Here is a 23,244-nt window from a genome sequence, read left to right on the forward strand (position 1 = left end):
GAAGGAAGGAATGGATGGGTTGCATGGTTGGAATCGAAGGAATGGGGTGGATGTGGTTTGGATGGATGGATGGGATGCCCCAGAGAAGACAGAATGGGGAATTAGGCTTTTGGCTGGGGGGAGCCCCCTGTTAAATGTTTTCCCCAGTGGGGCCTCTTGGGGGTGGGGCTGGTGAGCTTCAGGCTTTGGCAAGACTGCGAGGGCACAAAAGGCCTGTTTGCTCCTGTCCTGTGTCCAGCGTCACTTCCCTGTGGATGCCAGTGCCACACCTGACCTTCTCTGGGCCTGCGAGAGGTCCTGCTGCGTGTCTCATCTGCTCTCCTGTCTCTTCGGGCTCTGGTTTAGTGGGGGCTTGGCAAGTCCTGCAGTGCACCCAGCGCTGGGCCTGGGCCGGCAGACCCTCTGGAGGGAGCGCAGGTGGGGACACAGATGGCTGGGCTGGGGGCCCTGGGGGTCCTGGGATGCTGAGACGGAGTAACAACGACTCACGGTGGCCTGGAGTATTCTGGGTGTTGTCCTAACATTTTACAGAGACGACTCTTTAGTCTCCAAACAACCCTATGAGGGGTGTTTTATTATGTCCCCATTCTATGGATGGGGAAACTGAGGCACAGAGAGGTTATTGAGGCTCCAGCAGCCTGGCTCCGACGCCTTCTCTCCACTCCAGCTGCCATGCTCACGCGTCTACCCTCCCCTGCAGGATGTCACGATCGGGCCGTCCTGCTCTACGAGTACGTGGGCAAGCGGACCGTGGACCTGCAGCACACCGAGGTCCCCGACGCCTACCGCGGGCGCGGGCATCGCCAAGCACCTCGCCAAGGTAGGGCGGGTGGAGGGCCCGCTGGCCAAAGTGCAGATGGGTCCCACCCTGCTGCCAGCCTTGCAGCTGGGAGTTGGCGAGGGGTGTGGGGAGGGGGCAGCAGGGGGGGTGGCTGTGGGTGGAGGGGCTGTAGGGACTGTGGGGTGGCGGGGGATGGGGGGCTGTGGGGCAGGTTCTGTGTGTGGCTGTGGGGTGGCTGGGAGGCGGGTGGCTGTGGGGCGGCGGGAAGGGGTGGCTGTAGGGTGGGTGGCGGCGGGGGGGGTGTGGGGTAGGGCGGGGGCTGTGGGGTGGCGGGGGTGGGGTGTGGAGTGGGCAGGGGGCTGTGGGGGGTGTGGGCGGCAGGGGAGGGGCAGCGTGTCTGCTGGCCCCCTGCTCCTGGGGCTGGGCGGGGGCGGTGGTTCTGGGCCCAGGCCCCAGGTGCTGCACTGCTGCGGTCCAGGCCCTGACCCTGCTGCCCATCAGGAGCTCGTGGCTGTGTCCCCGGCGTCCAGTGTGTCCTAGGTGCTCTGTCACCCTTGGAATGAATGGGTGACGAATGTTCAAGTAAATTGGCTGATGCCCCACCCCCTTCTCCCCAAAGCACCTCCAGCTCCAGCTGCGGGGAGAGCAGTCTGACTGCCGAGGGGACTTGCGCCTGGACCAGAGAAGCCTTCAGTGTCCCTGAGGGCTGCTCCTGGGCTGGCTCCCCCTCTGCCCCACACCCCCAGGCCTCTGTGCCTCTCCCACCCTCCATGTGACCCAGAAAGAACTGAGAGCCCTGGCCAGTGTGCTCAGTGGTTAGACTATCAGCCTACCCACCCAAGGGTCGTGGGTTCGATTCCCTGGCAAGGGCGTGTACCTGGGTTGCAGGCTCTATCCCTGGCCCTGGTTGGGGCGCTTATGGGAGGCAACCAATCAATGTGTCTCTTTCACTTGGAGGTTTCTCTCTCTCTCCTCCTCCCTCCCTCCCTTCCACTCTCTCTAAAATCAATAGAAAAAGTATCCTTGGGTGAGGATGAACAAAAATAAATAAAATAAACTGAGCTTTACTGACCTGGGGAGCGGGGAGTGGAGCCCTCTCTCCCCCTAGACCAGCGGTTCTCAACCTTCCTAATGCCGTGACCCTTTAATACAGTTCCTCATGTTGTGGGGACCCCCAACCATAACATTATTTTCGTTGCTACTTCATAACTGTAATTTTGCTACTGTTATGAATCATCATGTAAATATCTGATATGCAGGATGTATTTTCATTGTTACAAATTGAACATAATTAAAGCATAGTGATTAATCACAAAAACAATATGTAATTATAGATGTGTTTTCCGACGGTCTTAGGCAACCCCTGTGAAAGGGTCGTTCGACCCCCAAAGGGGTCGAGACTCACAGGTTGAGAACCGCTGCCCTAGAGCCCTGCCTGCCAGGGCCTGAGGCACAGACCTCGGGCACTTACTGTGACGGGCACCTTCGTGGGCTTCCAGTCTTTTTTTCTGCAAATGGGAGGATAGCTGGTTCCTGTCATGAGAGGCTGTAACCCGGGTCAGGGGTGGGCTGCGTGGAGGACACAGGCCACTCAGGGGCGGAAGGTCAAAGGGCCAAGTAAGTGCTGCTTCTTTTCATCAGAACAGCGGCCGCCCACACTGTCCTCGGCTTTGTTTCAGCAAACATTTTCCTGGTTACTAACCCTCACCCGAGGGTATGTTTCCCACTGACTTTTAGAGAGAGTGGGGGGGGGGGTGGTCAGGCAGGCGCCAGGTAAGCCTGAGGGCCCTGAAGGGGGAGGGCAGGCTGTGGACAGGAGCCCGGGCGCCTGCAGGATGGACCAGACAGGCAGCAGGCGGGGTCTCCAGGCTCAGCCCCTGCCCACGTGGCCCTGGCTGTGGCCTGCGCTGAGTGGAAACCACCTCCCGGGCATTTTGGGAAGAGCTCAGCATCCAGTCCTGGCTTCCTCCCTCCCATGGCCTGTGCTCCAGGCAGTTTCCCCACAGTTCCCGGCTCCCTCTCTGACATGCGGGTGGTGACAGCCGAGGGTGGGGCTCCGGGCACTGACCGCTCTCTCTGCCAGTGCAGGCTGCCCTGGACTTCGTGGTGGAGGAGGACCTGAAGGCCCACCTCACGTGCTGGTACATCCAGAAGTACGTCAAGGAGAACCCGCTGCCGCAGTACCTGGAGCGCCTGCAGCCGTGACCCTGGCCGGGGGCAGGTGCGCCCTGCCAGACCTCTCCTCGCCCTGGCCCTGCCTCCGTGTGCTCTCAGGAGACCTGGATCCCATGGCGGTGGGCCACTCAGCTGTTTTGTAAGGACGCTCATCTGGGCCCCGGAGGCGGCTGCCCGAGGATGGGCAGGTCCGGTGACTGGCAAGGGGAGGCCAGGCAGCCGAATCCCGGCAGCTCCTGCCTGCAGATCTGGCGGCTTCTCGGAAGACCATACGGCCTGTTGTGGGCAGGCCTGTGAGGGCCCGTAGGCAGGACTGGGACACGGACGGGCATCCCTGTGGCCCGCTGTGCCCCCTTGAGTTCCTTGCTCTGTGATTGGCAAGTGCTGTCCTGGCACCCCCTCACCACCCCTGCCATTCGGTCCTATTTGCAGAGGGGGTGTTCCCAGTGTTGAGAGGAGCAATAGAAACTATGTGCCAACTTCCGAGGGCACAGTGCCAGCTGCGGCTGCCGTCAGCACTGCCCGCCTTCCTCCAGCTGCCCGCCTGGCAGGGGTGGCCGGGAACGGTGGCCTGGGCATTAGCGCGGGCTCACCTGTGCACACAGCACAGGCAGCACGGAAGCTGAGTGCCAGGCGGTGCGCCGGGCAAAGAGGCAGGGGGCACCAGCTGCTCTCTCCCTGCTGCCTGTGCCCTAACTCCTGGCCTCCTTGTCTGTCAGCTCTGCGGGAACCGAGGTCCCGCCCCCTGTGGCTGCCCTGCCCTCTCCATCTGCCTGTCGCCAGGCAGCTCCAGGGGCTCCAAAACCTCCCAGGGACCCGCCCCCCTGGCCCGGGCCCTGGGTGAGCTTCCTCAGAAGGGACCCTGTGGAGCAGAGGTGGGAGGGAGGTGAACTGTCCTCAAAGCCGTCCTCACCACCAGGAAAGACACTTTTCTGCAGAGGCTTCCCTTCGGGGCCGCAGCCTCGGGGCACCTTCCGGGGGAGCAGTGGTTGGGCATGGCCGTGACCTGCACGTGCACGCTCTGGCCCCAGGGAGCCTGGGAATGGCGGAGGGCACCTCCTTCCGGCTGTGCTCCCCAACTCTGCAGTGTGCTATATGAGGGCCAGGGGAGCGCCTGTTCCCCTGTGCTGGGAGTCATGGGCCAGCAGGGGGTGGGCACAGCTGCTGGGCCCCTCCCAAGGCTGGGGCAGCCCACCCTGGCACAGCTGAAGAAGGGGGGGTAGGCCTGAGAGTGGACAGACCGGCCGGGTCTTTTCTCTCCCTCCTTCCCTCCCCACTCACACAAGTTTACATACAGATTCGTCATGGAAACTGTCCAGCAGCTCAGTGAGCTGGTGCTCTCGCTCTGCGGCCTGTGGGTGAGGTGGCCCAGTGCTAGGAGGATGCCCGACTCGGGGCTGGGACAAGCAGGCGGTGGGTGGGGCCAGGGGCGGTGTGTCTCAGCCTGAGCCTGGTTCTAACAGCAGGTGGCGGGCCATGCTGGGCCAGCAGGCAGACAGAACTCGTTAATTGAACCAGGAGCTGCTGGGGGGGTGGGGGGCGGGCAGTGAGAGTGGGTGGCCTTGGCCCAGGGACAGCTTGTCCTAGTTCCTGCAGGTGTGGCTGCCTTGCCTCCGCTGCCTTAAAGTGCCGCTGACCGCTGCGGGCCGTGCTGCGTGGCCGCCGGGCCCGGGCAGCAGCAAGAGCCTGACGCTCTCCAGGCTGGGAACACGGCAGCCCTCGGCCGGCACGGTCAGTGTGGCCATGGCTGGCCACCTCTGGTGCTGCCCCATGTGTCCGGCATCCAGCCCGCCCCCCTCCACCTCCCAGCCAGGAGGCCGGGAGCCCTTGCTGTGGCCGGGGCGGCACCAGCCCCTCCCAGCAGGTCGCTCACAGGCCCGGGTTCCTCACATCTCGCTTAGATTTCAAAACAGGTCGTAACTCACGTGCCTTCCCCCCTCAGGACCCGCTCTGGGTGACGTCTGGCCAAGGCCCTGGGCCCCTTTGTTGTTTTTTAAGTTCCTGACCAGAGCGCCGGACATGCGTGTCAGCGGGAGCCGTGGCCGGCCTCGGGCTGCCTGCTGGTTGGCCCTGCGTTTACAGTGAATAAGCTGAGGCGTGGGAGCCGCAGGTGTGAGGGGCTAGGCGGGGCTCCCCGCCCTCCATCCCTGCTGCCCTGACCTTGCTCGCAGCCGGACGGCACGTGCGCACAGGGTGGCCGAGGCCTCACAGCCAGACAGCAGGGCCACCGAGGTCTGGGGGGCACCTTGCTCCCGTGCCTTCTCCCCTTTCACCGCCAGCCAGGGCCCTGCCCTGTCCCTGCCTCCACCCGAGGGAAGGGCCATCTGAGGCCTGGCCATGCCTTCACCGCAGAGCGGCTGCAAGGGGCTCACCTGGAAGAGGCGGTGATGTCATAGGGCCTCACATCAGCTGCTGCTCTTAGACGTGTCTCTCTCCCCCACAAAGCCTTCTCTTGGGGCTTCTAGTCCAGGGGAGCGAGATGGGGTGCCCATGCCGGCCTGTGGGGGCAACGTCACCAATGGCCTCAAAACAGGATCGAGGGGCCTGGCCGGTGTGGCTTAGTTGAACACCGTCCCATGCACCACAAGGTCACCAGTTCAGTTCCCAGTCAGGGCATGTACCCGGTTGCAGGTTGATCCCCAGTTGGGGTGTGCAGGGATGGGGGACTCCTTTCTGAGTGGGATGTTTTCCTCCTAGTTCCCAGCCTGGGGGTGACCGTGCTGCCCCCAAACACAGGAGGAAGAAGAGGCATTGCGGTGGCCAGGCCATCAGGCCTGTCGGATAGATGAGGGGCAGGCCCTGTAGCCGCAGGAGGCTGGGAGGCAGGGGCAGGGTCTGTGCCCATCCCCCTCCCCATAACACAATGTGCCCTCTGTCCGCTCTCAAGGACGGCCCGGGAGGGCCGTGCACTGTCCCTGCACCTCCCCTGGTCACTGGGAAGGCTGGGAAGGGCTCTGTCTGGAGCCGCAAGGTCCATGGCTGACGGGGATGCCCGGCGGATGCTGAGAAGGTGGCTGCGTGCCAGGCCACTGTGATGGGGAGATTGACGGAGCGTCCACCCATCCCCTCGCTTGGTCCTCAGCGCAGAAGCCTCTGATTGGCTGATGTCTACCCAGATGTCCCCTCTGCTGTTCTCAGGGCCCCACTTCCTCCAAATCAGCACCCTAAGTTTTCTATGAGGGCACGGAACTGTAGCCTGCAGGCCCAATACTGGGTGGTTTTCAGTTGTGTCGTTCTCATGGCTACAGGATATTAAACAGATTCTTTTCTGGCTCTCAGAGACGCTCTCTGGTTCTGTCCTTCCGCCGGGAGCTGAGTCTAGTTTTTTTTCTGCCGACTCCAGGGTGGTCCCAGCAGCCCCCCCACCCCCCAGGGCTTTGTGGCTTTATTGTCCCCACCACAGTGACAAGGGGCAGCCGGGCAGCCTCCCAGCTCCACCTTCGAGAAGCGCCTCGCTCAGGCTCATCAGATAGGTGAGAGACTAACAGGTCGCCACCTGCTCTGACCTTCCAGAGCTCCATCTCCCTGGGCAGGCGAGTTGTTACTGGCCCAGTCGGGCCGGGTCATGACCCCAGGTTTCCGTGTGTAAGATCGTGTCTCAGGCCATTCTTGCTCGAAGGGCAGTCTGCACAGAGTCGGGAAGGAAACTGCTGCAGGTGCTTCGGACGGGCCTAGTGTGGGGACTGGCGGTGGAAACTGCTGGGAGGACGGGAAGAGCACAAGTAAGAAGGCGAGGTGACCCCAATACTAGCAAATGCACGCAGCTGGAGGAACAGAAGTGTTACCCACAGCCATGTCCCGGGGCTGCTGCTGGGCCCTTGCCCGGAGCGGTGGGCGGGCCAGAGGGTGGAGAGCCTGGTGGTGAGAGAGGCCGCTCCGCTCGTCTGTTCCCACTGTGGACAGAGTGCACCCACCAGCCTCTCGTAGCAAGTGAGTCCGAGGCTGCGTTCCGGCCGGTGGCATGTGCGTGGGAGTGAGGCAGAAGCCTCCACGGCTCCATCTATCTCGTTCCATGCTGAGCGCCGTGATGACCAGGCTTCAGGGACCGTAAACTCGCCGGCTGTACAGAACACGGGTCCCTGCATCGCTACGTGGAGAAAACCAACCTGTCAATAACTAACTCTCCTTTTGGCTTGTTATTGAGCAAGAACTGCATATCTGTCGTGTTTTCAGCATTCTACATGTTGGGGTCTGTCTGTCATACCAGGTAGTGGACTAACACCGTGAAGTATGGTGCTTCTGTCATTTAAAACCTTTAGTCCACAGGATTGGCTTAGTGATTAGGCAACAGGGAACATGAACATAGATATTGCAGAGTGGACAGTGGGAGGCTCATGTTATGCAGAGGCAAAGTGTTTGCAAAAATCAAAACTTGCAATAACTCGAAGGGCAGACCAGGGACGTAGAGGCTGTGACTCCAGGGGAAAGAGGTGGGAATGAGCCAGACATCCCTGTGTGTTGGTTGTTCCTTCATTTGTAGTGAGGCGTAAGGAAGAGATACATGCAAGCAAGACACTGCCAACACAGAAGGGGGAATGAACGTGTTTGAGGCCGTGTAGTGTTGGAAAAGGTAACAGCTACAGGACCCCAAATAACAGGAAATAAAACTGAAAAAGGCCCATTAGAACATTCTCAGCTTTATAGACCAAGGCCTCAGCCCACGGCAAAGGTCCAAAGGAGTCTGTTGACTTGGTCCATTAGCTAATTGAGACACTCCGGAGGCATCAGTGAATTAGACACACACGGCTGAGAAGACAAGGAAGCAAAGAAATAGAGCCCCTGGAAGCCACGTTAGAAAGAACCGTGGGTGCAGCTGTGAGGCAGATTAAACAGCTACAGTGGGGCCTTGACTTACGAGTTTAATTCGTTCCGTGACGGAGCTCGTAACTCCAATTACTTGTTTGTCAAATCAAAAAGTGAACGAGTGAGACACGTGATGCTGGGCTGATGTTGTGGCGTTCACTGTGATGTTCGCTGCACCAACTAGCGGTGGGGTATCTGAAGCTGGCTCGTAACCCGAATTTTAGCTCGCAACTCAAAGCAAAAAATCTGCCGAGAGACGGCTCGTATCTCGAAAAACTCGTTAGTCGGGACACTCGTAAGTCAAGGCCCCACTGTACTAGAGCAGCAAAGGCAAGAAGGGAGAAAGCCAAGGGGATTGATTTATCTCACCCACTGAACAAAGTTGCCTGAGGCCTTGCCCAACAAGAGGACCAGATGTATGTGCAGACATTCTGAGATCAGCCGCAACAATGCAGAAGGGGACCTGGACACCTAGTCTGCTGCCCAGGGTACCTGCAGGGAGCTCTGAGCCCTCGGGGAGGGTACAAAGCCCCCTGGACCACCACCGGGCGGGGTGCTCACACCAGCTGAGCTGCCTGCCTGCTGGTGCTTCACACCAAGAGCATTCTTGATGAAGCCTTGCTTTGCTTCCACACTGCTTCCTGTCACCCATCTGAGTCCTTCTCAGGAGATGAACAAGCCTTGAGGAGAGGAGAGCCGCCTCCCCCCACCTCTGACTTGGTGGCTCTCCAGTAACATCTTTTCTGGGGCCATGACTCAGATTAGCAACTGGGACGGGGCTCTGATCACTGCCCAGTCATCTCTGATCCCTGACAATGGATTGCAGTGCGGTCAGTTCCTCTGGGGATTTCTTTTGCAGCATCACAAAGGTTAGCAACACAGACTGGGCCTCTGCCCAGGGACACAAAATTGAAAGTAAAACCAAATGAGTGCCCAGGCTCACCAGGACTCCAAATAAAAGGTAATTCCTCCCTCCAGTTCGAGTCTTGCATGTTCTTACATGAATAAGGTCCTTGTGGAGATGTTTGGGGTTTAACCCTAAATTGCACAAGGACCTCAGGGACTTGCATTTCACTTGTAATGAACTGACCGGCTCATCCAAGGATGTGCACATGACGGTTGGCACTCAGCTCTCCAAGCCCTTCCATTGCCTGAGACGGCAGGAAAGGAACCAAGACACATAAGAGGGAGCGGGGTGGCCAGGAGCCCTTCCCACCGGCTGCACATTTGGACGCACTACATAAAACCCTATCTGGAGCATGGCCCAGAGAGAACCACGTTTACGTCATCAGTCAGCAGTCAGTCTGCTGCCTTTCTTTGCCCCTGCCTGTATGGCATATAGGAGAGGAACTTACTGTATATGCAAGCCAAACAGTACAGATCTAATTACAAGATATTTCCCCTAGGTTGGGGAGGAAGGCCCTTCCCTTGAGGGTTTATATGAACATTATAAGGAACGACACTGGCCAGAAGCTGTTAATCAACAATGATTATCGTGTGAGCAGAGGCTCAGGCGGGACACCCTGGTTGAACAAATTGAAGCTAAGATCTTACGGTTATTAGCCAGGCTGGGTCAGGGTCCTTTACTCCACCCCATTAATTCAGGTAATGGTTCTGCGCCAATTCTGGAATGAATGGGATAAAGGGACCTTCTTCATGTACATACTCCAAGCTCTAATACCTAACATTGAGACACAAAGATGATATCTTCAGAAGGGTGACAGGCACAGCAGGGAATGTTGGGTTTGTCCTACTGAACCTTACAAAAATTTACAGGCTAACAATAAATTACCTGCTTGGAATATACATTCGTCTCAAGTGCACGTGGAACATTCACACAGACAGACCACATGTTAGGACACAAAACAAGTCTCTACAAGTTCAAGAAAATTGAAATATCAAGCATCTTCTCAAATCACAGTGGAATGAAATTAGAAATCAACTACAGTAAAAACACCCCAAAACATTCAAACACATGGAGGCTAAATAGCAAGTTATTAAGCAAAGAATGGGTTAACAACGAGATCAAGAAAGAAAAAACTTCCTAGAAACAAATGAAAATGAACACAAAACACCCCAAAATCTCTGGGACACAGCAAAAGCAGTCCTGTGAGGGAAATTCATAGCACCACCTCAAAAAACAAAAACAAAAAAAGAAAAATCAGCAATAAACTAACCCTACAATTAAAATAACTAGAAAGAGAACAACAAGAAAAGCCCACAGTAAGTAGAAGGAAGGAAATAATAAATATTAGAGCAGAAATAAATGACCTAGAGACTAAAAAAAATACAAAAAGTCAATTAAACAAGAGCTGGTTCTGTGAAAGTATAAACAAAATTGACCCATTAGCAAGACTCATCAAGAAACAGAGAGAGGACCCAAAAAATAGTATCAGAAATGAAAGCAGAAAAGTAACCCCTGACACCACAGAAATAAAAAGGACTGTAAGGAAATACTATGAACATCTATAGGCCAACAAGATGAACAATGTGGATGAAATGGACAAGTTCCTAGAAAAAAACAATCTTCCAATACTGAAACAGGAAGAATCAGAAAACCTGAATAGGCCAATAACAACTAATGAAACAGAAGCTGTAATAAAAAAAAAACAAAAAAAAAACAACTCCCAGCAAACAAAAGCCCAGGGCTGGAGGGCTTCACAGGGGAGTTTTACCAAAGATTAATACTCCTCAAACTATTCCTAAACTCCAACAGGAAAGAATATTTCCAAGCTCTTTTTATGAGGCCAGCATTATCCTAATTCAAAAACCACATGAAGACACTACAAAGAAAAAAATTACAGGCCAATATCCCTGATGAACATTGAAGCTAAAATCCTCAAAAAATATATTAGCAAATTGAATTCAGCAATATATTTTTAAAAATCATACACCATGACCAAGTGGGATTTATTCCAGCGATGCAAGGCTGGTACAATATTAGCAAATCAATAAACATGATACACCACATAAACAAATTGAAAGACAAAAATCACATGATCATATCAGTAGACACAGAAAAAGCATTTGACAAAATCCAACACCCATTTCTGATAAAAACTCTCAGCAAAGTGGGAATAGAGGGAGCATTTCTCAACATGATAAAGATCATATATGACAAACCTATAGCCAACATCATATTCAATGGGCAAAAACTAAAACCATTTCCCGTAAGAACAGGAACAAGACAGGGATGTCCACTTTTACCACTCTTATTCAACATAGTACTGGAAGTCCTAGCCACAGCGATCAGACAAGAAGAAGGAATAGAAGAATCGAAGATGGCGGCATAGGTAAACACCGGAGTTTGCTGCCTCAAACAACCACTTCAAAAATACAACTAAAAGTCGGAGCGGACATCAACCAGAACCACGGGAAGGCTGGCTGAGGAGAGTCTCTTCAACTAGAAGCAAAAACAACAGCATTCCGACGCTCAGCGGAGGCGCAGTGTGGAAAACTTAAAGGTACGGCGGTGCGGTGGTGAGGGTGCGCGCGCAAAGCGGGCTGGCGGCTGAGGGCGCGATTGTCGTTTTCAATCAGGAGCGAGTCTCAGACTCTGGGCTACAGATCCGGGCGAGTCTCTAGGGACCCAGACTCAAACGGGAGAAGCGGGACTGTCTGGCTACGGCCCCTCCGAGGTTTGCAGCGGTTGTGGGGACAGAGAGGCAGAGCCCCGGGAGACGGACTGAGAGCGGCCATAGCTGCTCCCTCCCCCCGCCCTGTTGAGCCCGCCCCGCCCAGGCCCTGCGCAAGGCCATTTGCAGATCGCCTCAGGCAAAGGCTGGAATAGCGCCTCCCCAGAGGACTGAAGTTTTCCACAGCTGATTCCCACAGCCAGTTGGCCTGGTGGTCAAACCCCTCTAGTGTTAACTACAACAATTAAGGCTTGGCTAGAACAAGACTGCGCACAGAGACCACAAGGGGGTGCACCAAGAAAGCATATAAGATGCGGAGACAAAAAAACATGACAGAAATGGAGGATATGGAGCTAAGAATCGCAATTTTGAGGGCTTGCCATAAATTTGTGCAGAGCCTCACGAAAACTAATGAGACCCTCGATGCTACGATAAAGAAATTAGAAAGTAAGCATACACGGACTGAAATAAAGAATATTATACCCAATATCAGACCAGAGGAGCACAAGACTCAAACCAAAGATTCGACAAAAAACACCCAATTGGAAAAGCAAAATGAAAAAAGAATCCGAAAGTGTGAAGATAGTGTAAGGAGCCTCTGGGACAGCTTTAAGCGGTCTAATATCAGAATTATTGGAGTACCAGAAGATGAGAGACAGCAAGATATTGAAAACCTATTTCAAGAAATAATGGCAGAAAACTTCCCCCACCTGGAGAAAGAAATGGACTTACAGGTCCAAGAAGTGCAGAGAACCCCAAACAAAAGGAATCCAAAGAGGACCACACCAAGACACATCATCATTAAAATGCCAAGAGCAAAAGACAAAGAGAAAATCTTAAAAGCAGCAAGAGAAAGAGGCTCAATTACCTACAAGGGAATACCCATACGACTGTCAGCTGATTTCTCAACAGAAACTTTGCAGGCCAGAAGGGAATGGCAAGAAATATTCAAAGTGCTGAATACCAAGAACCTACAACCAAGATTACTTTATCCAGCAAAGCTATCATTCAGAATTGAAGGTCAGATAAAGAGCTTCACAGATAAGGAAAAACTAAAGGAGTTCATCACCGCCAAACCAGTATTATATGAAATGCTGAAAGGTATCCTTTAAGAAGAGGAAGAAGAAGAAAAAGGTAAAGATACAAATTATGAACAACAAATATGCATCTATCAACAAATGAATCTAAGAATCAAGTGAATAAATAACCTGATGTACAGAATGAACTGGTGATTATAATGAATCAGGGACATAGAAAGGGAATGGACTGACTATTCTTGGGGGAAAAGGGGTGTGGGAGATGCGGGAAGTGACTGGACAAAAATCATGCACCTATGGATGAACTCAGTGGGTGGGGAGTGAGGGTGGAGGGTGGGGTGGGAGCTGGAAGGAGGGGAGTTATGGGGGGGAAAAAGAGGAACAAATGTAATAATCTGAACAATAAAGATTTAATAAAAAAAAAAAAGAAAAAAAAAGAAGAAGGAATAAAAGGCATCCAAATTGGAAAGGAGGAAGTAAAACTCTCATTATTCTCAGATGATGTGATATTGTACATAGAAACTCCTAAAGACTCCACCAAAAACTACTAGATTTAATAAATGAATTTGACAATGTAGCAAGATACAAAATCAACACCCTAAAATCGATGGCTCTTTTATACACCAATAATGAACTCTCAGAAAGAAAAACTAAACAAACAATCCCATTTACCATTGCAACAAAAAAATTAAGATACATAGGAATGAACTAAACCAAGGAGGTAAAAGATTTGTATTCGGAAAACTACAGGATGTTGAAAAAAGAGAAGAAGATATAAACAAGTGGAAGAATATACCGTGTTCATGGATTCGTAGAATCAACATCATTAAAATGTCCATACTACCCAAGGCAATCTACAGATTCAATGCAATTCCTATTAAAATACCAACAGCATATTTCACAAATCTAGAACAAATACTCCAAAAATTTACATGGAACCAAAAAAAGAACCTGAAAAGCTGCAGCAATTTTGAGGAAGAAAAACAAAGTTGGAGGAATCACAATACCAGATATCAAGTAATCTGGTACAAGAACAGGCATATAAATCAATGGAACAGAACAGAGACCCCTGAAATTAACTCAAGCCATTATGCACAATTAGTATTTGACACAGGAGTCAAGAGCATACAGTGGACTCAAGACAGTCTTTTCAATAAATGGTGTTGAGAAAATTGGACAGATACATGCCAAAAAAATGAAACTAGACCACCAACTTACACCATACACAAGAATAAACTCAAAAAGGGTAAAAGACTTAATTTTAAGTCGGTAAACCATAAAAATCCCAGAAGATACCATAGGCAGCAAAATCTCAGACATCTCTCATAGCAATATGTTTACAGATATAATCTCCTAGCAAAGGAAACTAAGGAGAAAATAAACAAATGGGACTACATCAAAATAAAAATCTTCTGCACAGCAAAAGAAACCATCAACAAAGCAAAAAGGGAGCCCACTGTATGGAAGCATATATTTGGCAATGATACATCTGATAAAGGCTTAATATCTAAAATATATAAGGGACTCATGCAACTTAACAAAAAGAAGACAATCCAATTAAAAAATGGGCAAAGGATCTAAGCCAGTGGTTCTTAACCTTCTGGCCCTTTAAATACAGTTCCTCATGTTGTGACCCAACCATAAAATTATTTTCGTTGCTACTTCATAACTGTAATGTTGCTACTGTTATGAATCATCATGTAAATACCTGATATTCAGGATGGTCTTAGGCGACCCCTGTGAAAGGGTCGTTCGACCACCAAAGGGGTCACAACCCACAGGTTGAGAACTGCTGATCTAAGCAAAAACTTCTGCAAAGTGGGCATACAGATGGCCAAGAGACATATGAAAACATGCTCAAAGTCACTGATCATCAGAGAGATGCAAATTAAAACAACAATGAGGTATCACCTCACACCTGTCAGACTGGCTACCATCAACAAATCAACAAATGACAAGTGCTGGAGAGGATGTGGAGAAAAGGGAACCCTCGTGCACTGCTGGTGGGAATGCAGACTGGTGCAGCCATTACGGAAAACAGTATGGAGTTCCCTCCAAACATTAAATATGGAACTGCCATTTGACCAATGATCCCATTTCTAGAAACATATCCTGAGAAATCCGAAATACCAATCAGAAAGAATGTACGCCCCCCGCCTATGTTCATAGCAGCACAGTTTACAATAGCTAAGACCTGGAAACAGCCCAAGTGCCCATCAGTAGGTGAGTAGATAAAACAGCTGTGGTACATTTATACCATGGAATACTACACAGCAGTAAAAAAGAAGGATCTCAGATCCAAGATGGTGGCCGACAGGACAGCAGTGAGGGAGAGAGTGTGAGTGAATAAGGGAGCACAAGAAAAGTGCATGGATGTGTGGGGCGTGTGCGTATGTGTGAGTGAGGGATAGCTATACTCCGCAAGATTGTTGGGGACTCTCGGACCAGGCTCCCCTAGCTGGGCAGCCTCTACTACCACTGCAATCTCTCCTGGGGCGGCCAGCTCTGCCGCATAGATTGTGCCATCTTGAAGGGGAGAGGGGCTGTGACTGGGAGCCCAGGCTCACCTTCACCCGGGGAGACCTTGGACACCACCCAGGACCCTACAGCCACACTGGCCAGGGACCAGCTGCAAAGTGGGCATACAGATGGCCAAGAGACATATGAAAAAATTCTCAAAGTCACTGATCATCAGGGAGATGCAAATTAAAACAACAATGAGGCATCACCTCACAGCTATCAGAATGGCTATCATCAACAAATGGCAAGTGCTGGTGAGGAGGTGGAGAAAAGGGAGCCCCAGTGCACTGCTGGTGGGAACGCAGACTGGTGCAGCCATTATGGGAAACATAATGGCTGAGAACCCACGAGCACCAAGACTCCAGCCTCCCTGGCCGCGGGCTCCTAAAACGTTTGTCCAGGGGGAGACAAGGTGGCGGCTGAATAGGCAGATGGGTCCTGTGCCTTCTCACAGAGCAGATAGAAGAAACAGCTGAATCGAATAACATCCACCTGGAATTGGCAAATTAAACACAGCTGATGAGGTAATCCATGGATGGAAAGGTCAGAGGTCAACTGGAGAGCAGTGGGATCAGGGTTCTGGGCTGGAGGGAGAACACGTGCAGCCGGGAATAGAGTGTCAGAGGGAGACTGCGCTGCACCAAATCTGCGTCCCTTGGGGACAGGGTAGTGCTTGACTGTGGAAGGGGGTCCACAGGGCTGCTGGCAGCCTGGGACTCTAGATCTAAGCTCACAGCCGTGGGAGGCTGTGCCCCAAACAGCAGCCTAAGTTCTGCACCAGCTGTGCAGTGCCGGGGCGGGGGAGATGCACAGCGACGTGGTCACTCTGTCTTTATATTTTCCTGGCTTTTATTTGCTAAACCCAGTACATAGGATCTTTCAATTACAAACACTCACCGAGGCTGCGGTGCAGGGGAAGGTGGTTTGGGGAAGCTGTGGAGCAAAATAGGGAGAGGTGGCCAGGAAGCCAGCTCTGGGACAGTCTGGTCCCTCCAACCGTGGACAGACATTTTTCTCCTGAAGACCAGGCCCCTCCTAGCAGCGCAGCCTCACCCAACCAACCTTGAGCTCTGCAGGGAAACAGATTCGAAATACCTCCAGGGAGCCTTCAGGGACTGGGTTGAGGGACCATTTGGTCCCAGAAACTGATACAGAAACACCGCCAACTAGCGGCCATTTCAGAAATAGATGCTGGTGTAAATACAACTGAAAGCAGGCAGATAAACAAAGCAGGCAGAATGACCCTGCCTGCCTGACACCAAGGCTGCGGAGACAGACACAGAGGAGCGGTGGGTCACTGGGAACTTCAACACGGTGCTGACTACCTGACAGGAAACGGAGTGGCAGGCAGAACGGTAGAGAGGGGTCTTAAACCAGCTCCCATGGGACATTAAAACTCAGCCGAAGTGAACAAACTTCACTACTTCACTTTATTTTTTTATCTTTTACTTAAGAAACTAAATTTTTTTCTCTTTTCTTTATTTTATTATTTTATTATTTTTTATTGTTTTTTAATCCTTCATTTTTTTATTTTTTTGAATTAGTGTTCTATATTCTATTTTATTTTTTATAATTTTATTTTATCTCATTTTTTCCTTTATACCAACCCTTTCTTCCTCACTTCCCCCTTTTTCATCCTGTTTCTCTTCTCCCGTTTCTGCTTTAGTTTTTCTTTCTCCTTCCTTTTTACTCCTTGTTAAAAATTGATCTTCTTTATCTGCTTTATTGACGTATTACTATTATAGTAGTCTCTGTTGGTTTACTCATATATCTAATTTCCTCTCCCCTGCGCCAAGTCCACACACCCTTCTCTTTTCTCTTTCTTCACTAGCCAATTTTTTTCTTCTTGTTGTTGTTTGTTTGATTGTTTGTTAGTTTGTTTTTGTTTTTTATTTTATGCTTTTGTTTTTCTTCTCATCACTTGTTCTCTTCTTCTACTAATAGCTTAATTAGTTTCACTCACCAAACTCAGGCCTAACTGCTCTCTACTCTACTCTCCTTTTCCAAAAATAGATGAATAGATAGGTAGACAGATTAAAGAAAGGGGAAAATTTTATATCCTATCTAGTAAAAGTAACATGTAAATTAACCATCACTCTGCGACAAAGATGGCAGTGCACATAGTGGCCGGGGCAGGACGCTGGCGGTGGCACCACGGCAACATGAGCCCAGCGTCCCCGCCCCAACTGCACAAAGGGAGGAGAAGGGAGGGGAGGGGCCTCGGGCTAGAGGCCACGGCCAGGGACCTGGTGTTGTTGCAAGCCGGGCTGAGGGACCCCCCCCATGCACAAATTTTGTGCACTGGGCCTCTAGTGTGTGTGTGTGTGTGTGTGTGTGTGTGTGTGTGTGTATACTAATAAAAGGGTAATATGCTAATTAGACTGGACATCTTCCGGACAAAGCCACGGTGGTGGGGGCCAAGGCAGGGGAGGGAAGTTAGGGGTGATCAGGCAGGCAGGCAGGCAGGCAGGCAAGCGGTTAGGAGCCAGAGGTCACGGATTGTAAGAGGGTTGTCCTACACTGGCAGTTGGACATCCCCTGAGGGGTTCTGTATTGGAGAGGGTGCAGGCTGGGCTGAGGGACCCACCCCCCATGCATGAATTTTATGCACCAGGCCTCTAGTATATATACATACATATATGTTTAATATATTTTTAATTATTATTATTGATTATTATTATTAGATTTTTATTGAGTATTTTGATTTTTACTTTTCTTCTTATACACTCATTCTCTTTCTACCTCCTCTATACTGAATTGTGGCCATTCCCCCATTAATTCGATTCCTTTACCTTACCTTCTGGAAATAAGCTCTGCATCTTCAGAGTCAGCTCCCATCCTTTTTTTCTGGTGTTTGTTGTTTGCATTTTTTGGTTTGGTTGTTGGTTTTGTGGAGTTTTTTCCCCATATCTGTATATTTTTCCCCATCTTTTTTCTTTTTCTTTTCTCTCTTACCTTTATTCCATTTTTCAATATCATTTTTGTGCTCTTTTCTCTCCCCTAATTCTCTTTTCTCTGGTGGTCACCTTGATTTGGGGTTATTGGTGTCGTGAATACATTCGTGTTTTGTTCCCTCTGTGTAGTGTCTTGTTGAGTTGTATTTTGTGTCTTTTGGTCAAGGTGGTAGAGAGTGAGCCACATAACCAGACACCCTGAGAGAAGCCAAAATGTGGAGACAAAGAAACAGCCCCCATACAAAAGAAAAGGAGGAATCACCAGAAAAGGAAGTAAACAAAATGGAGGCAAGCAATTTGTCAGAGAAAGATTTGAGAGCAATGGTCATAAGGACACTGAAAAGGATGGAAGACAAATTCAACAACATGTGTAAGAACCAAGAGGAAATAAAGAAGAATCAAGAAGAAATGAAGAATGACATTGCTGCTATAAAGAACAGAATAGAGCCCTGACCGGTTTGGCTCAGTAGATAGAGCGTCGGCCTGCGGACTGAGCGGTCCCAGGTTTGATTCCAGTCAAGGGCATGTGCCTTGGTTGTGGGCACATCCCAAGTGGGAGGTGTGCAGGAGGCAGCTGATCGATGTTTCTCTCTCATCGATGTTTCTAGCTCTCTATCCCTCTTCCTTCCTCTCTGTAAAAAAATCAATAAAGTATATATTTTTTAAAAAAAGAACACAATAGACTAGACATTAACAGTAGACTAGAAGAAGCAGAGGAACGCATCACTGAGCTAGAAGACAAGGTAGAAAAAACACCCAAGCAGAACAACTGGAAAAAAAAACCTTAAAAAAACAGGAAGAGAGCCTAAGGCAGTGGTTCTCAACCTTCCTAATGCCGTGACCCTTTAATACAGTTCCTCATGTTGTGGTGACCCCCAACCATAAAATTATTTTCGTTGCTACTTCATAACTGTAATTTTGCTACTGTTATGAATTGTAATGTAAATATCTGATATGCAGGATGTATTTTCATTGTTACAAATGGAACATAATTAAAGCATAGTGATTAATCACAAAAACAATATGTAATTATATATGTGTTTTCCGATGGTCTTAGGCAACCCCTGTGAAAGGGTTGTTCGACCCCCAAAGGGGTTGAGACCCACAGGTTGAGAACCGCTGGCCTAAGGGAACTTTGGGACAACACAAAATGAAACAATATCTGCATAATAGGGATGCCAGAAGGAGAGGAAACTGAACAAGGAATAGAAAACCTGTTTGAAGAAATAATGACAGAAAACTGCGCTGATATTGGGAAGAAAAAACTTACACAAGTCCAAGAAGCTCACAGAGTCCCAAACAAGATGATCCCCAAAAGACCAACACCAAGACAAATCATAATTAAATTGGCAAACACCAATGACAAAGTAAGAATCTTAAAGGCTGCCAGAGAGACAGAAAGTTACCTATAAGGGATCTACCATTAGACTATCAACTGAATTCTCAACACAAAAACATCAGGCCAGAAAGTAATGGAATGAAATATACAAAGTAATGGAAAGCAAGGGCCTGAATCCAAGAATACTATACCCAGCAAGGCTATCATTCAAATTTGAAGGTGAAATCAGGAGCTTCACAGACAAAAATAAAGGCTAAGGGAGTTTATTACTACCAAACCAGCAATGCAAGAAATGCTTAAGGGACTGCTGTAAAAAGAAGAAATAGGAAGGGAAGAAGGAACACAGGCATAAAGAATAAAAATGGTGGCAAACAAGTACCTATCAATAATAACTTTAAATGTAAATGGATTAAATGCTCCAATCAAAAGACATAGGGTAGCTGAATGGATAAAAAAAAAACATGACCCATACATCTGCCTTCTACAAGAGACCCACCTCAGAACAAAGGACTCACACAGACTGATAGTGAAGGGATGGGAAAAAAATTTTCAGGCAAATGGAAATGAAAAAAAAAATCTGGGGTAGCAATACCTATATCTGACAAATTAGACCTCAAAACAAAGACCATAAAAAGAGATGAGGAACGCTACTTCATAATACTAAAAGGAGCAATTCACAAGAGAAGATAACTCTGGTAAACATATATGCACCCAATACAGGAACACCCAAATACATAAAAAAATTCTGGAAGATATCAAGGGAGAGATTGACAGCAATACATGATAGTAGGGTACTTTAATACCCCATTGACACCACTGGATGAATCCTCTACACAAAAAAATCAGCAAAGAAACCTCAATCCTAAATGACTCACTAGATCAGATGGAATTAATTAACATCTTCAGGACATTTCACCCCAAAGCTACAGAATATGCATTCTTTTCAAATGCACTTGGAACATTTTCAAAAACCCCAAAGCTACAGAATATGCATTCTTTTCAAATGCACTTGGAACATTTTCAAAAATAGACCACATATTGGGACACAGGCAAAGTCTCTTCAAATTCAAGAAGGTAGAAATCATATCAAGCATCCTCTCAGATCACAATTGCATAAAATTAGAAATCAATACCAATAAAAACAATGAAAAAAAATAAAACACTTGGAGGCCAAATAGCATGCTATTAAACAATGAGTGGGTTACCAAAGAGATCAAAGAAGAAATAAAAAGCATCCTGGAAACAAACAACAATGAAAACACAACAATCCAAAATCTATGGGACACAGTCAAAGCAGTCTCGAAAGGGAAATTCACAGCATTACAGGCCTACCTCAAAAAACAAGAAAAAATGGTAATAAATTACCTGACCCTGCAACTTAAAGAATTAGAAAGAGAGCAATAAGAAAAGCCCACAGTATCCAGAAGGAAGGAGATAATAAAGATCAGAGCAGAAATAAATGACATAAAGACAAAAAAATATATAAAAGATCAATGAAACCAAGAGCTGGTTCTTTGAAAGGATAAACAAGATTGATGAACCTCTAGCCAGGCTCATCAAGAAGCAAAGAGAGAGGCCCCAAATAAACAAAATCAGAAATGAAAGAGGCTGAAACCGGTTTGGCTCAGTGGATAGAGCGTTGGCCTGCAGACTGAAAGGTCCCAGGTTCGATTCCGGTCGAGGGCATGTACCTGGGTTGCAGGCACATCCCTAATAGGAGATGTGCAGGAGGCAGCTGATCGATGTTTCTCTCTCATCGATGTTTCTAGCTCTATATCTCTCTCCCTTCCTCTCTGTAAAAAATCAATAAAATATATTTGAAAAAAAAAGAAATGAAAGAGATGAAGTAACAACCGATCCCACAGAAATACAAAGGATTATGAAAAAATTCTATGAACAACTCTATTCCAACAAATTGAACAACCTAGACCAGTGATGGCAAACCTATAACACGCGTGTCAGAGGTGACACGTGAACTCATTTTTTTGGTTGATTTTTCTTTTTTAAATGGTATTTAAATATATAAAATAAATATAAAAAATATAAGTCTTTGTTTTACCATGGTTGCAAATATCAAAAAAATTCTATATGTGACACGGTACCAGAGTTAAGTTAGGGTTTTTCAAAATGCTGACACTCCAAGCTCAAAAGGTTCACCATCACTGACCTAGACAAAATGGACATATTCTTAGAAAAATACAAGCTTCCAAAACTCAGCCAGGGAGAATAAAAAACCTGAATAGGCCAATCAATAACTACTGAAGAAATTGAAGCAATAATCAAAAATCTTCCAGCAAACAAAAGCCCTGGTCCGGATGGCTCAGCCAGGGAGAATAAAAAACCTGAATAGGCCAATCAATAACTACTGAAGAAATTGAAGCAATAATCAAAAATCTTCCAGCAAACAAAAGCCCTGGTCCGGATGGCTTTACAAGGAAGTTCTATCAAGCTTTCAAAGAAGAACTAAAATCTATCCTCCTCAGTCTATTCCAAAAAAAATCAAGAGGAAAGCACACTTCCAAGCTCTTTCTATGAAAACAGCATTGCCCTAATTCCAAAACCAGATAAAGACACCACAAAGAAAGAACTACAGGCCAATATCCTTGATGAACTTATAATCTAAAATCCTCAACAAAATTCTAGCAAATCAGATTCAGCATTACATTAGAAAGATCATACACCATGAACCAAGTGGGATTTATTCCAGGGATGCAAGGCTGATACAACATTCACAAATCAATAAATGTGATACATCACATAAACAAATTGAGAGACAAAAATCATATAATCATATCAATTGATGCAGAAAAAGCATTTGACAAAATCCAACACCCTTTCTTTTTTATATATATATACTGGGGGGGGGGGGGGTGTTCCTCAGCCCAGCCTGCCCCCTCTCACATACTGGGAGCCCTAAGGGGATGTCCTACTGACAGCTCAGGCCCGCTCCCTGCTCCCCTTGGGGATAGGGCCTAAGCCGCAGTCTGGCCTCCCTTTGCGGGAGGTGACCAGGCTGATCAGGGGAAGGCACCAGCCCCATCACCCCGCTGCTGCAGCCACTGCCAGTCACCGCAGCCAGCAAGGTTTTTTCATCAACAAGGACTCCAGTCCCTTCATCATGAAAAAATGACAACTTTCTTTAGGCATTTTCAAGATGTGTTTTTCATATAATAATAATTTCTTTATTATTTTTTTAATCCTCACCTGAGGATGTTTCCATTGATTTTTAGAGAATGTGGAAGAGAAAGGGTAAGACAGAGAGAAACATCAAAGTGAGAGGAACACTTTGATTGGTTGCCTCCTGCATGAGCCCTGACCTGGGCCCCGGCCAGGGAGGAGCCTGCAACCTAGGTACATGCCCTTGGTCACAATTGAACTCAGACCCTGCCATTGGCAGGCCAAGGCATTATCCACTGAGCCAAACCGGCTAGGGCAGGATATGACATTTCTTAGCCCTCCAGCAGTGGACCTTCATTTTTTTTTTCCAGGAGTGTGGTGAAAAACCCTAGATCACCTTTTTGGATTCTTATTACCCAAGTTACTAAGAATATTATCAGTGGAATACAGGGAGCTTAACCAAGGAGCGGTCAGAAAAGGTGTTTCCTCTGTAGTTCACACCAATCGCCAGCTTGGCCCCCCTGCCCCAGGCCTGACACCTCTGGCCCAGGCTTCAGGCCTGGGCAGGGGACCCCCGCCTCTCCCCCAATCACTGGCTCCGCCCTCGCCCAGGCCTGACGCCTCCGCCAGAGGGGTTGACCCCCATCACCCTCCGATTGCCAGATTGGCCCCTTGCCCAGACCTGACGCTTCCGCCAGAGGTGTCACATCTGGGCAGGGGACCCCATCTCCCTCCCATTTCCGGCTCTGCCTTCGCCCAGGCCTGATGCCTCGGCCAGAGGCATCGACCCCGATCACCCTTCAATCACCGGATCAGCCCCTCGCCCAGGCCGGATGCCTCAGTCAGAGGCATCCGGCCTGGGCAGGAGACCACCAGACCCCTC

General features: G+C 49.0%; 1 protein-coding gene across 1 annotated transcript in view; it reads left to right on the top strand.

Moving 5' to 3' along the window:
- Positions 1-6,234, top strand: part of NATD1 (N-acetyltransferase domain containing 1) — an 18,989-nt gene extending 12,755 nt beyond the window's left edge. Inside the window, 3 exon segments of the mRNA XM_006107216.3 lie at positions 701-795; positions 797-820; positions 2,870-6,234. Coding sequence (XP_006107278.3) covers positions 701-795; positions 797-820; positions 2,870-2,986 — 236 coding nt within the window. The 3' untranslated portion in view covers positions 2,987-6,234.
- The last annotated feature ends 17,010 nt before the right edge of the window (positions 6,235-23,244 follow it).

The sequence above is a fragment of the Myotis lucifugus genome, unplaced genomic scaffold, assembly GCF_000147115.1.
Source record: "Myotis lucifugus unplaced genomic scaffold, Myoluc2.0 scaffold_1067, whole genome shotgun sequence".
Lineage (NCBI taxonomy): Eukaryota > Metazoa > Chordata > Mammalia > Chiroptera > Vespertilionidae > Myotis > Myotis lucifugus.